Genomic DNA, 14,012 nt, shown 5'->3' on the forward strand with positions numbered 1-14,012 from the left:
ACCTATTCTGTCAGGAGAAACCTTTTGGTTTTCACCTGAGACTTTTTCAAGTATGTGTTTAATGTGATCCCAGCCAGCAGACTTCTTAAGGTGGCCATTCACGATCGCTGCTAGCAGTCCAAAGCGACGCCGTTCCAAAAACCACGTCAATGGCAAAACTGAACTGGCGTGCCCGGCTGTGCTGAATATTCGACCGGTCCAAACTCCATCGCGCCACTCCAAATATCTACGGCGCGACGACGGCATGGCGCGTTCTTGAATGGGAAAACCTGGCGTGGAGGGTGGGGATTTTGGCGCGCTGGTCTGGTCGTGAATTTCAAGTTGAATTTCAAGTTCGTTTTCAAAACAAAGGATACAAATGCAATGAGAGATGCGGTATTGATAACCCCTAACAATGATCAGAAATCGTAGTAGAGAACTTAAGTTCTTTGTAGTTCATCCCTGCAGCGAGAAATCGTAATGTGGTTGCCAACCTTTCATGGAGAGTGATGATTTCTCTCATGACTCTCTTTTGTTTTCTAATCAAGCTGGTAACAAGCTGGAGTAAATATAAAGTGGTAGAGCAACGGCGTATTTATCCGAAGGTCATGGATTCAGATCACGCTCATGACACTAGCTTTTTCATTTCAACCAAAACCTTACAAAAAAGATTAAATAATGGAAAGAAGTAATTTGGTCAATAGAACACTAAATATAATGAATAAATAAGACGTTTCATCCATCCTTAAATAGTTCCTCCAATCAGCGGGTTCAAGGGAATGATCTTTCATCAAATTGATGTGGGTATTACGGCTTCTGTTCAGGAGCCACTTCTTATACCATTTCCTCTTCAATTTTTTACTTTTAATATGTAAATAAACAGAAGAGTAGCACAAGAGATCGTCATCCATTTTGAGAAGGTAATTCACTGGTTGACGTTCGGACCGACTGGCTGTGGAGCGGTCGTGAATGCCCCCTCAAATTTCAGGCACTCCAAATGGAGCTGTACGGCTTGGCGCGGTCCCATTTGGAGCGATCGTGAATGGCCACCTTTAGAGTGGTAGTCATCGAGGTTATTCAAAGTCAGCTTTTTGGTTTTCAGAGCTAATAGAAATTTTTAAATAAATTCACTAGTTTTCGTGGTCCGCTTCACCAAATAATATCTTTCAATTAACTAATCTGTAATTAAGGTATTGGTTGAGATAAAAAAGTCAATGTCACAAGCGGGATTCGAACCCAAGACGTTCGCCTAAATACGCCGCTACTCTACCACTTGACCTATCGTGACTTAGATCCTCTCGGACACTAAGTTCCTTGAAACTTGAAAAATGGCAAAAAGGAGAGAAAATTCAAAAAGGTGGGGTTAGATGGGAAGTTAGTGTCAGAGTGGCTCGAAGTCACGATAGATCAAGTGGTAAAGTAGCGGCGTATCTAGCCGAAGGTCGTGGGTTCAAATCCCGCTCGTGACACTGGCTTTCTTATCTCAACCAATACCTTAAATACATCTTTTAAATAAATATCGTAGCGATTTTAATGCCTCCTTAAATATCTTTCTGGAAGAACCTACTATCAAATTTTCTAAGGTTGAATATGTTCAAGACCATTAAACCAGTCGGTAATTGGGTCTAGCAGTTCTTTCATTGATTCTATTGATAGGTAGGATCGGAGTTCGTGAAGTTTTGTTCGAGTTGGTTATGATTTGCGGATTGTGTCGAGGATTGGAAGGATACTTCCTTCTATAACTAGGTTATCCGATTGTGTGATTTCATAACAAACTGGTATGCATTAAGAATGATATCTTTTAACTTGAAAAGAAGCCTGGAACAACATATTTTTTCATCAAGTGCAACTTATCCTTAATAACCACAACCCCAAAATAAATCTTCTATTGGTGCGTCATCTTACAGACCAATAAGCCTCAGTCCTATTTTATCGTTAATCTTTGAACGTCGTCCTTAAAAGGCTAATTCCTATATTTGAGCTTTAGATTATTCGATGAGATATCCTCGGCTTTAGAAAGCAAGCAATATTGCTCAGTTGTTCAGCTCAGTTTTGACGAAGTTTTCAATCCGATCTTTTTAAACCTCAATTGAATTTATTAGTTCAATTAACTTTGCTGCATCCTTCACAATTTCGTATTAACACTCAATAGAGTTGTGTTTACCGGAACGCTTCGCAGCGAACAACGTCAATGTTTCCGAAATGCGCTTGTCAATATTGTTTGTTGAAACGCTTTGACAAAAGCCATTGTCGAAAGATAAAGTGAGGATAGCGAGCTAATAAAAATCGCATATGTGTTCTCAATCACGCTTTCTATCCGGAAAGTTATTTGCAAGTGATTGAGGAAATTGCTCGTCCAAAATCGTATTTGAAAGCCTCAGATCAAATACACGTGGGTTTTTATTGTACCTACCGGCAATTTCCGCTCGATTTTGGTGTGAAACTCAAGTAAACATATTTCTACATTGAAATACTATCATACATAAATAATTAATAAATGTGTTTATTTACAGAAAAATAAATAAAAATAGTACATAACATAGGATATGGTTGTACTCCATCTGCATAAGTTGGCCAGTGAAAAAACACAGAGAAACAAAACAAAAACTGTGTTATATACTTATTTAACCGTGAATATAGAGAAATAGAAAACAACAAAATTAAATACAGGCTTTGACTCAGTTAAATCAGATGAAAAAGTAAGCAGAAGTACATATTTCGCTAACCGCTAAAATATGGCAAAAAGAGGGAAAATTCAAAAGGTTGTAGGTTGAGATGAGTAGGTGTCCGAGTAAATCGCTATAGATCAAGTGGTTCGAGCAGCTGCGTATCGAGCCGAAGGTCGTGAGATCGAATCCCGCTTGTGACACTAACTTTTTCACCTTAGATAATAAATAATTAATAGGTCAATTGTGACTACTAAATACATGTATGGAGTTATTATTATTGAAGTAATATTTGTTCTCTTAATTCAGTTTCAAAGATTTGTATTAAATTTTAGTTTATTTGAGTGTTATTTATTAATTGATTTTTGGAGTATCGGGATTGTAATCAATGATCGTACATGTGTACGTGCGGTGAGAAAATTCGACAAAACACCAGAAAATCATTTAGCGATAGAATAAATTTAACTAAAATTACATTATTTGATTTTGCTCTTGGTGACGCATTAAAAGCAAAACTGAATAAAAAATTGTTAGGTAAAAATAACGATAAAAGTACGTTTAGCTTGAAATAAACAATAAAATACGAGCAAACGGTTTTTGCTTTGAATGTAATTCACAAATATTGTTTTATTATTTCCGTTATATTTCCTGGTCCGATTGACCAAATAACTTCTTTCAATTAATTAATCTTTGTTAACGTATTGGCTGAATTGAAAAAGTTCAAAAAAAAGTAATGAGCGGGATTCGAACCCACGATCTTCAGCAAAATACGCCGCTGCTATACCACTTGAGGTATCATGACTTCGACCCACCCGACACTAACTTTCCATCTCAACCCCACCTTTTTGAATTTTCCCTCCTTTATGTCATTTTTCAAGTTTCAGGGAAGTTCAGGGTCCGATTGACCGAATAACTTTTCTCAATTAATTAATCATTTTATATAAGGTTTTGGTTGAAATGAAAAGGTTAGTGTCATGAGAGGGATTCGAACCCACGACCTTCGGCTAAATACGCCGCTGCTCTACCACTTAAGTTATCATGACTTCGACCCACTCCGACACTAACTTTCCATCTTAATCCCACCTTTTTGAATTTTCCCTCTTTTACGTCATTTTTCAAATTTCAGGGAAGTTCATGGTCCGATTGACCGAATAACTTTTCTCAATTAATTAATCTTTACGTAAGGGATGGGATGTTATTGTCAGGGTGGGCCGAAGTCACGATAGCTCAAGTGGTAGAGCAGCGGCGTATTTAGCCGAAGGGCGTGGGTTCGAATCCCGCTCATGACACTAACTTTTTCATTTCAACCAAAAGCTTATATAAAAAGATTAATTAATTGAAAGACATACATAAAATTTTAATTTATGGTTTGGCGTTGTTTTATTTATATTGTACAATGCAGAATTCGATTTATACAGAAGACTGTTTAATTTGGAATAAATTAATAATAATTTTATTCAATGCATGTTTAATTAAAATAGGTCGTCAGCAGGTACTTGGTGTTGATTTAGATTTAATTTTACCTGTAGTTTATCAATTAGGTTTAATAAATATATCAGCTGTAAAATAAATAACTGTCGTTTGTTCTGTTTGAAACGTTTCGGATTTTAAGGGGTTTTAAATAAATCATCACCATCACTGTTTTACGTCATCGTGTTCCGTCAAGGCTGACAAGCCCGGAGGTGCCTTCTCGTCAAAAACTTGTCGTACGTGTCAACCCCGTTCACAAACAGATGTCTTTTGACACGTCGGCCGCATACAAGTGAAACACGAGACGAGCTCGAATAAGCTCCTTCGCCCGGTTCTTTCACAGAGGACTTTTTATGGCCTAGCCTGGAATAGAAATATCGTGTTACCGGAGATACAAACGTTATCGGCCCCGCTTGCATAATGGACCTGGAGATGTTATCCATGCCCAGGTGCTCTTAATGAGGGAGCTACCTGCTCGGTGGGGTCACCACAGTAAAATAGCCTTTCCCAAGGACCCTCTCAATTATTTTCATCTCAACTGTTTCGTCAATGTCCCACCGAGTGTGAGCGTTATTTTCTAGAATCACCTGTAATAAGTGAAGGGAGCATAATACATATGTCCCTAATCTTTTAAACTTTATCAGATATTGGGAATTCTGATAAAAACATAATGCACCTGTTGGCATAGTTCACCTCTTATTTATATAACATATATCAAAGTGTTCCAATTAAGCAATGTCAATTTTTCAAATGTTATGCTTCTTTAGATGTACCTTCACACGTGGTGCTCTTTGAATGATCTTTCGCTTAATATTTTCAAATGCAATAATATTTACTTATTTATTTAGAAATCGTGAGATGCGGTCTGGTGTGATGTAGGTTTCAGAAAAACATTTTCTTTATCGTGCCAACGTTTCGATCTTTATTGAGATCATCTTCAGGGCCTGGGATTTACAAACATTGTATACATATTACAATTACATTTTGGATGTGGAAAATATATTTTATATATTCAATCAAAGTATTTCTACTCACTCGAAGTGTTTGTCTTCTGTGTAATTGTGCCATTCTTGCGTGTCGTGTCGAGAGTGCCAGTGAGATTTTGCTATTTTGTGTTTATATACGTTGGATTTTGAAGGGGTGGGGAAGGATGTCGGTATAGAAAAGACAGGTGAAAGGACACTAACACCATCCACTATTACTAATAATACTACATTAAATCTATCGAATTCAAACAAACCAGCATACATTTCCATACCATTTATCCAAGGCCTATCACACAAATTAAACAAATTTCTCTTGTACGATAACTTCAAAATAGCTTTCAAAAATTATAAAACAATTCAAACACTTTTTTACAAAATTAAAGATCCCACACCAATAACAAATAAATCTGACGTAATCTACAAGATCAACTGTTTAAACTGTCCGGCAACTTACATCGGTCTTACATCCCAATATCTGGACAAGGGAGTAAAACAACATATCTATGATGGCAAAAAACCCAAGCAAAATCCTACAGCACTCGCCACCCACCATTTTGAACAGCAACACAATTTCGACTTCAAAAATCCAAAAATATTACACACAGAACAAAACAAACACAAACGTAACTTCTTAGAAATGGTTTATATCAACCGAGATAAACACAGCATCAATTACAGAACAGATACATGTAAACTCAGTCGCAGCTACGCCAATATCATTAATCAAATTCAATACAGATAACATACCTATATCGTCATATTACATTCCATACATCAAATATTTTTCACATAGTCTAATTTCCCAACAATTTAGCTTTCCTTTTCCTATTTTATCCCTTTCTATATAATCCTGAAAGGATAATCTGGCCGAACCCTTACCAACACATTTTTTCCCTTCGTCAAGTATAAAGTATTTCTACTCACTCAAAGTGTTTGTCTTCTGAGTAATTGTGCCATCCTTGCGTGTCGTGTTTAGAGTGCCAGTGAGATTTTGCTGTTTTATGTTTATATACGTTGGATTTTGAAGGGGTGGGGAAGGAAGTCGGTATAGAAAAGACATTTGTGAATAAGGCGTCGGCTTCTTTGAGGTGAAAAGAGCCGACGAAGGGAAAAAATGTGTTGGTAAGGGTTAGGTAGCCCTTTGCGCGCGACATACAGTCTGATGCTTAATGCAGACCCGACCACTCGGATTGTGCAAGCGGGGAGGGAGGTAGTCTTGGCCCTTCGGGGCTGAGCTGCCTCTACACCAACTCTGCGGCAGTAACACCATTCTGTCGTATGCGGAGGTGCGTCAGCTCTCATCTTGAGAATCAAAACGTCCGAAAAGGCCGGATAGGCTAGGGGTGGACGTTAAAGATCCTCACTGTCCTTTTTAGGACGACAGAGTATACGGGAAAGACTGTCTCAGGAGTGCCACGGAGGGAACCGACATGAAGACAGTCCGTGGTTGTTGGGTCCACGTTCCGATTTTTAAACACTAAGGTGTATGCGTTAATTTTGTAAATGTTATAATAACTATGTTATATGGAGTACCCTATCGGCCTCCAGTGTGTGTGGGAAGCTGATATGACACCATTATCGGTAGCCTTCTTAAATAAATAGATTTCGTTCAGATACAGAATCTAAGGTCGGCTATAAAAATGGGATGAAGAGAGAATTGTGACGAGTTTCACGCGGATTAAAATGTCCGTGTAGCATATCTATGTTTATTCTAATTCGGATAAAATATATTTGCAATTAATATTTTAATTCCATTGGGGGAGCTTTTCAAACTTGCGGAGCGATCCATCACAGCTGTTACGGAGTGGGAGCGGTAACAACTCAACAGAAATAGTTGAAAACCGCTTCAAACTCAGTTTAGATTGAGTTGGAAATCGTTACCACCCGATAAGAATCGGTTTCTTCCTTCTTTCTTTTTTACGTTGTTTGCTTTGTTTTCCGTGATAACGTACATGTGAAGCCAGGTTTTCGGTACGTAAGTTTTTAATCGTAACCGTTTCTTGAGACAAGTCGGTTTCAACTGAGTTTTAGATTGAAAAAGTTTTAAGCCTCTCAGGAACAAGTCAGTGGAAACTGAAAGATCAAAATGTCATTCACCCTTAAGAGAATTAGCACAATACTGTTTTCAGCAGGTTTTTGCTTGGTAAAGTTTTTTGAACATTATTAACTTTACTGTAATAATTCAAATATTATTAACAATTTCCTGTACTTAAAATATAACTAGAAAACGAGCAAAATAAGCCTTTAAAAAAAATGAAAACCTAACCGACGCCCCATGCCCGAGTAGTCGCAGTGGCATCGGACTCCCCTTGTCTATGATGTCATGGAATATAATTGAGAATAGTAAGATTTTTTTGCCAGTTGTTTCACCTAATAACAGCTTAGAGCGTAGAACAAAACAAAATGAACACATTCCTATATATTTGAGTTCCTACGCCACATGGTATCGAGCACAACAGAAAACCATCATTAGTTTTATCAAAGAGAAACCTCCAACAGGAATGAAACTAAAATGTAGAGATAGCAACAAAATAATGAAAGACTATCGGATAATCATGGCTCTAAAAGACGACATGAACAGGATGTTTGAATTCAATCAAAATTTCCAAATAAATCTACGTAACACAAAAAAAAAATGACACCATCCTTTGGTACACAGATGGTTTCAGAACACAAGAGAGTGCAGGGGCAGGAGTATTCGGCTCTGGAACCAAACACCCAGGACCCATGGGAAAATACACCAGTATCTTCCAACCTGAAATTCAAGCAATCGAGAGATGTATACAACTCAACATCAAGGGTACAAAAACAAGAACATAGCCATAAAGTCAAGCATCCATCAAAGCACTAAGCTCAAATATCGTAATATCGTAATAAGTAGTTCAAGGATGGCGGTATACTGCAAAACCAAATTAAACATATTAGGCACGCAGAACAAAGTCAGCTTCTGCTGGGTCCCAGGACACGTGAGAGTAGAAGACAACGAGAAAGCGAACAGCACTGCAAGGAAAGCTGCTACACCGCTGATAGGGCCCGAACCCTTCTATGGCATAGGAACCCACACTATTAATGAGTACCTAAGACAGACGCACAAAAAGAAAATGAAGAAACAATGTAATTCACTCATTGGACACAGGCAATCCAAGAATACCTCAACAAATTCCGGATGAAAAGAAATTACACCATGTGTCAAAGGAAGCAGGAAGAAACTGCGACGCCTAATAGGATTCTTAGCAGGACACTGCAAGCTAAATAGATACAAAAAGAAGATTGGAATAATCCAAGACGGCACATTCTGCCAAGTGGCAGAGGAGACACCAACACATCTACTAACAAACTGCGGTGCTACACTTGCCGCAGGAGGAAGTGTTTTGGGATGTACAATCTGACCATAGAAGAGCTTCAACCACTGAAACCGGGTGGCTTACTAATCAAGTTTCTTGATGAAATAGGACTCACCGATGTGCTTTAGGCAGAGATGGGGGGATACAGTAGCTCTTGAAGAGTGCAGTATATTACCCCACAAATAGTCCATCTACATCTATATATTTGCGTTAATCACATTTACTTTTAGGTGCCTTAGGAGGTCGCGAGGACACTGATGCTTTAGCCGCCGAGAAGATTATTTGGAAGACTGCTAGATGAAAAGGTCCTGACAAAAGGTCTGTGTGGGTAATTGTTTGTGCAACTTCTTGTAGCGGTTTTTCGCTACTTCAAGGGATATGAAGATCATTATGAATGGTAAAATTGACTACATAGTATTGACGATGAAGGGTAGAAAGTCACCCAAAATTTGATGCCGTATCCAAATGGGTCTCAAAAAGTCAACCACACAAGTATTTTCTAGTCAGTTTTGATCGTTTGCTCATCAAATTTGTTTCTAAAAGATTTTTCAAGAATTAATGTATTAAGTTTAAATGAAATTGTGTTTTATATCTATCCACAAAAGGCCAAACTCTGCGAATCGGCAGCTATTGCACATGCACCAGTGATTGTTCGTAATGATTGTTATGATTAGGCAAAAACTCACAACTCAGAACAAACGTTAATCGGCTGCTGAAAGTAGGATAGTGGAGTTAATTTTGAACGCAATTAATGCTTTTTTTTCTTATGGTCCATTGAAATCTGATTCACATCGGTTTAACTAACCTTAAAGCCAGAATAGCACAGAGAAGTAAAATTTGAACGCAATTAACGCTTTTTCTCATAATGAATAAAAATGACTCATATTTATGTTTTAGTGGTCAATTGACCAAGTTATTACTTTCAATTAATTATTTTTTTTATGAATGGTCTTGGTTGAGATAAAAAGTCAGTGTCACGAGCGGATTTGAACCCACGACCTTCGATTTAATACTCCAGTGATCTAACCACTTTAGTTATCGTGATCGTGGCGTATTTAGCCGAAGGTCGTGGGTTCAAATCCCGCTCGTGACACTGACTTTTTTATCTCAACCAAAACCTTACATAAGAAGATTAATTAATTGAAAGAAGAAATTTGGTCAATCAGACCACCAAATATAATGGATTTAATAAATAAGATAGTTGTATATAAAAAAAACTTTCCAAGTAATCGTATGTATAAAAAAAATGAGTTGTGAAAAAAACTTCAGTCAAGAAAACGCTTAATTTCAATTAAATAATCTTTATGTAACGTTGAGATAAAAAAGTCAGTGGAACGTAAAAAATATAATTAATTGACTGACTCATATATTGATATTTATAAAGTCGAACATATATTTGGGATGAAAGCATCCATAAAAAAAGTTTCCAGCCGACAGAGAAACGGTAGATATAGACGAACACTGCTGATCATATTTTCAGCATAATTTTTGCACCAGCCGAATACATTAGAAGTAATGCTTAAGTAGTATAAATTCAAATTGCTTATTTTATTATGACTTTTTCTCACACAACTAAATTGAACCTATTATTTTTATGCAATTTTTTTTTATCGAAGGGACAAACTTTCGTAAAAGGATTTTGTTCTTTAAATGATATTTGAATTTTGTATGTTTTGTCCTTTTCAGTGATGTGCTAGTTTTTGACTCTAATAACTTAACCATATGTAGTATTGTGTGGTGTTTAGTGACCGTTAGTTAATGATTATTCAGAAATCGTGAGATGCGGTCTGGTGTGACGTAGGTTTTAGAAAAACATTTTCTTTATCGTGCCAACGATTCGATCACATCTTCAGGGCTGAAAGTGTTCGTTTTCTGCATCGATGTGTCATTCTTGTGGGTCGTGTTGAGAGTGTGTGGGGGTACTCATAACTGTTTTCTAAAACTACGTCACACCAGACCGCATCTCACGATGTTCAAATAATCATATGTAGTATTATTATCCACACCTAAGTTAAATCATATTGGCCATTTTGATGTACTTCCAATGCAGCATTGCGGGTTTACAAACAATTGAATATTTACTATTCAAACTCGAGTTTTATAAACTTTTAAACACTTTTGAGTTTTTTACTGCCGAATAAATAATTTGCCTTGCCTTGATTATTTAGATAAGTATAGTATTTAGATACGAGATTTTCACCAAATCATTCTCTCACAAAATTCTTATTCTAAATATTCTCTTTCAATAAAAGATGATGCCCTAATTAAGACCAGTCGCTATGACACTTATAACTTAATTAGAAGGCAAGAACGCACATTTACAAATCATCATTAATGCGACAAAATTATGAGTTATTTTGTACAGGTGAACACAATTATATAGCATACTGTATAACAAAAATAGTTAATAAATTAATTATTATAACGATTAAATGTAAAAAAAATTACTCTTCATACCTAGATGGTTTTTATTTTCTTTAAAATAAAATTAATTACCATATTCAGTAAACAATATGTTGTACTTTCATTGTATAATATATAAAACTAAATAAACACTATACATAGCGGTTTGTATATATTATTTATTAATAGCGAGAGTTAAATTATTTCTCTTCATTTTACAATGACAATTAAAAATAGAATATAATTATTATAAAAGAATTTTTTTTTATTTAGAAGATTTTAGAAATATTAACAGTTTTTTTACTTATCTTTAACAACCTCTAATTTAAGAAATTATTATCCTTATTGTTAAGGTTATTGTTAAATAATAATTAATCCATTCCGATCAGCTCTACTTATTTGAACCAACTAAAAATTTAGAGATAAGATGGCTTTAGTGATAAAAAATTTGCAATGTTGACGTTAGGAAATGACTAATAAGACGAGTGTAAGAAGTACATATTGTTTTTACAGGATGTAGTTGCATTAAGTAACCCAGTTATGGAAGCAGCAACAACAGGATGGTTGCGTAATGAAAACGAGCATGGATATAAAAAGCTATGTCCAACCATGAACCGTATCAGTTCTCACTGTCGGTTGATAAGATGAAGTTCTTATTCGTTTTTGCGTTGGCAATCGCTTTGGCCCAGTGCGAAGTGAAAGAGGACAAGAAAGAAGAGAAAAAGGACAAACGAGGGATAAGCGAGTTTGGCCACGGATTTGGCGGTTTCGGCGGCGATCATGAGGACCACGTCAAGACCATCACAGTGACGAAGGAAGTCAAAGTACCTTATCCGGTAACTGTTGAGAAAAAGGTGCCTTATCCAGTTCACGTTCACGTCGACAGGCCAGTACCCGTCCATGTGGAGAAGCCGTATCCTGTCACGGTCGAGAAGAAAGTCTTCGTTCCTGTTAAAGTCCCAGTTCCCCATCCCTATCCTGTCGAAAAGAAAGTCCCTGTACCGGTCAAAGTGCCTTACGACGTACCCAGGCCCTACCACGTCGAAAAGCCCGTCCCAGTGATTGTTGAGAAAAAAGTCCCCGTCCCAATCGTCAAACACGTCCCGGTTCCTGTTAAAGTTCCTTATGATGTCCCGAAACCGTACCCAGTTCCGGTCACCGTCGAGAAAAAAGTGCCCTACATCGTGGAAAAGCCGGTTCCTTATGAAGTGAAAGTGCCAGTGGAAAAGCCGTACAAAGTCTTCGTACCTAAACCTTTTCCTGTCACTATCGAAAAGCCGTATCCAGTGACTGTAGAAAAGAAAGTCCCCTACGAAGTTCAAGTTCCGGAATTCGTCAAAGTACCAGTTCCAGTCTACGTACACAAAGACGAAACAGAAAAACATCACAATTAGATATCGATAAGTTTTTCAAATTTGACTCGGCCTTTAATTGTACTTACGTTCATTTATAATTCCTTTTTTATACTATATCAATTCTGTGATAATTTTTTAAATAAATGAAATATTTTTTTAATTTGTTTTCTTTCATGTCAATTATTCTGTCTTCCCATCTCAAAAATTATCATTTGATAAGATATACTTTTCCACCTGTAAAACGGAGGATGGCATTTATTTGGGTATATCCATGTTACTTGTGTGTGGGTGGGTGAGTGGATGTGTGCACCTGGACACGTCCCAACCTGGAAATAACCACCGCTATCCGGCCAGAGGGCCTGTATGTAATAAAAACTGTAAGAATGTAATAAAAACTTGATTAAACATTAAGGTAACAGTTTCAATGGGCCAGGTCGACAGAGAAGGACTCGCATATCCCCTCCGAGGATGTGACTCTTAGAAGTATGGAAGCCACGGCAGCGAATATTTCGGTCCCCTGTTCCGATTGTTGGGATGAAACAGGGTTGTTCTAATGTATATAGTAATAATAGTTGTATATAGGTGTCTGGTGTTGAGATTGAATGTATTTATAAGCGTGAATGTATTTATTAGCGTGAATGTGATGAGAGGGTCCGATAACGAAATATAGAGTAACCGTTGACCCTCAATTATGTTAGTTCTATAACATGTGCAAAGGAGAATGAAGGAATACCGACTACTCCACCACCGTAATTGAATGAATGGTATGTTAATAGATTTAAGAATGAACGTGAATACAAATGGATTTGAAACGGTTGATAACTCCCCCTCGGCCGTTGGACGGAAAAGACTGAGGTCTATCCCCGAACTGCCAACACCCGCGGATGGATGATTTCCGTTGTCTGTCGGTAATTTTCTGTAAATAGTAATAGCTGGAATAGCCTGAGGTCTACCAGATGCGAATATACTCAATTCGTCAAATTTATTTATTTTTTTGCCGGTTAACTACCAGGGTCATCGCCGGCGCCTCATGATTGGTCACGTAAATAGCTTTCTTACATTTGTCTTCTTAGCTATCTTACGTGTACATTCTTTTCTAAGTCTTCTTACTCCGCAATTAAACGACTGTTACCTTCCGATTCACCTAATTCACTTAATAGGAGATTCCTTATCTTGTTTGTTCTTATCCTCCCACACGTGATAAATTAAAATACATAACTATAATTTTCATAATTCACATTCATGCTAATTGCTACAGTACACCTAAATTGGAGGACGGAAGATTATCGTGATCTTGCGGCCTCCTCTCTTTCACACTAATAAATACATTCAAACGATACTTACAAATTCCACTCATACACTAAACTATCCCAAATTGTTTGACGGGCCTGTGGAGTACTCGATATTCCTCGACACGTCCTTTCACGCATCACCACTCACGCTAATAAATACATATTCTGAAAGGCCATTACACTTCGAGCCGATCGAAAAGCCAATGACTAAAATTATATATACGTACCTACACTAATTTGGTGGGCACGTTAGTACTCGATATTCCGTCACAGCCACGCCCATACATACTTCGACACTCACGCAAATAAATACATTCATACAAGTAGGGGGGATATACCACGTGTGGTGGGCTTTATATATAACCATATGCATTGATTAATTTTAGGTAATTAATAACCTTTCGTTTATAATCACTGTTGTCCTTAAATACTTTTGTTATGTCATTGGGAAGGCCACACCGTGCTGTGTGCTTTTTCTAAAATATATCTTACTGTTACAGTTGCGCCGCACATGGGG

The 14,012-nt window shown here is 37.2% G+C and overlaps 1 protein-coding gene across 1 annotated transcript; it reads left to right on the forward strand.

Moving 5' to 3' along the window:
• The first annotated feature begins 11,485 nt into the window (after positions 1 to 11,485).
• On the forward strand, positions 11,486 to 12,324 carry LOC106669054 (zinc finger protein 512B-like). The gene has a single exon (XM_014398307.1). The coding sequence runs from the start codon at positions 11,493 to 11,495 to the stop codon at positions 12,240 to 12,242; it is 750 nt and encodes a 249-aa protein (XP_014253793.1). The 5' UTR covers positions 11,486 to 11,492; the 3' UTR covers positions 12,243 to 12,324.
• The last annotated feature ends 1,688 nt before the right edge of the window (positions 12,325 to 14,012 follow it).

Source organism: Cimex lectularius, unplaced genomic scaffold (assembly GCF_000648675.2).
Source record: "Cimex lectularius strain Harlan isolate CLEC.00 unplaced genomic scaffold, Clec_2.1 scaffold183, whole genome shotgun sequence".
NCBI lineage: Eukaryota > Metazoa > Arthropoda > Insecta > Hemiptera > Cimicidae > Cimex > Cimex lectularius.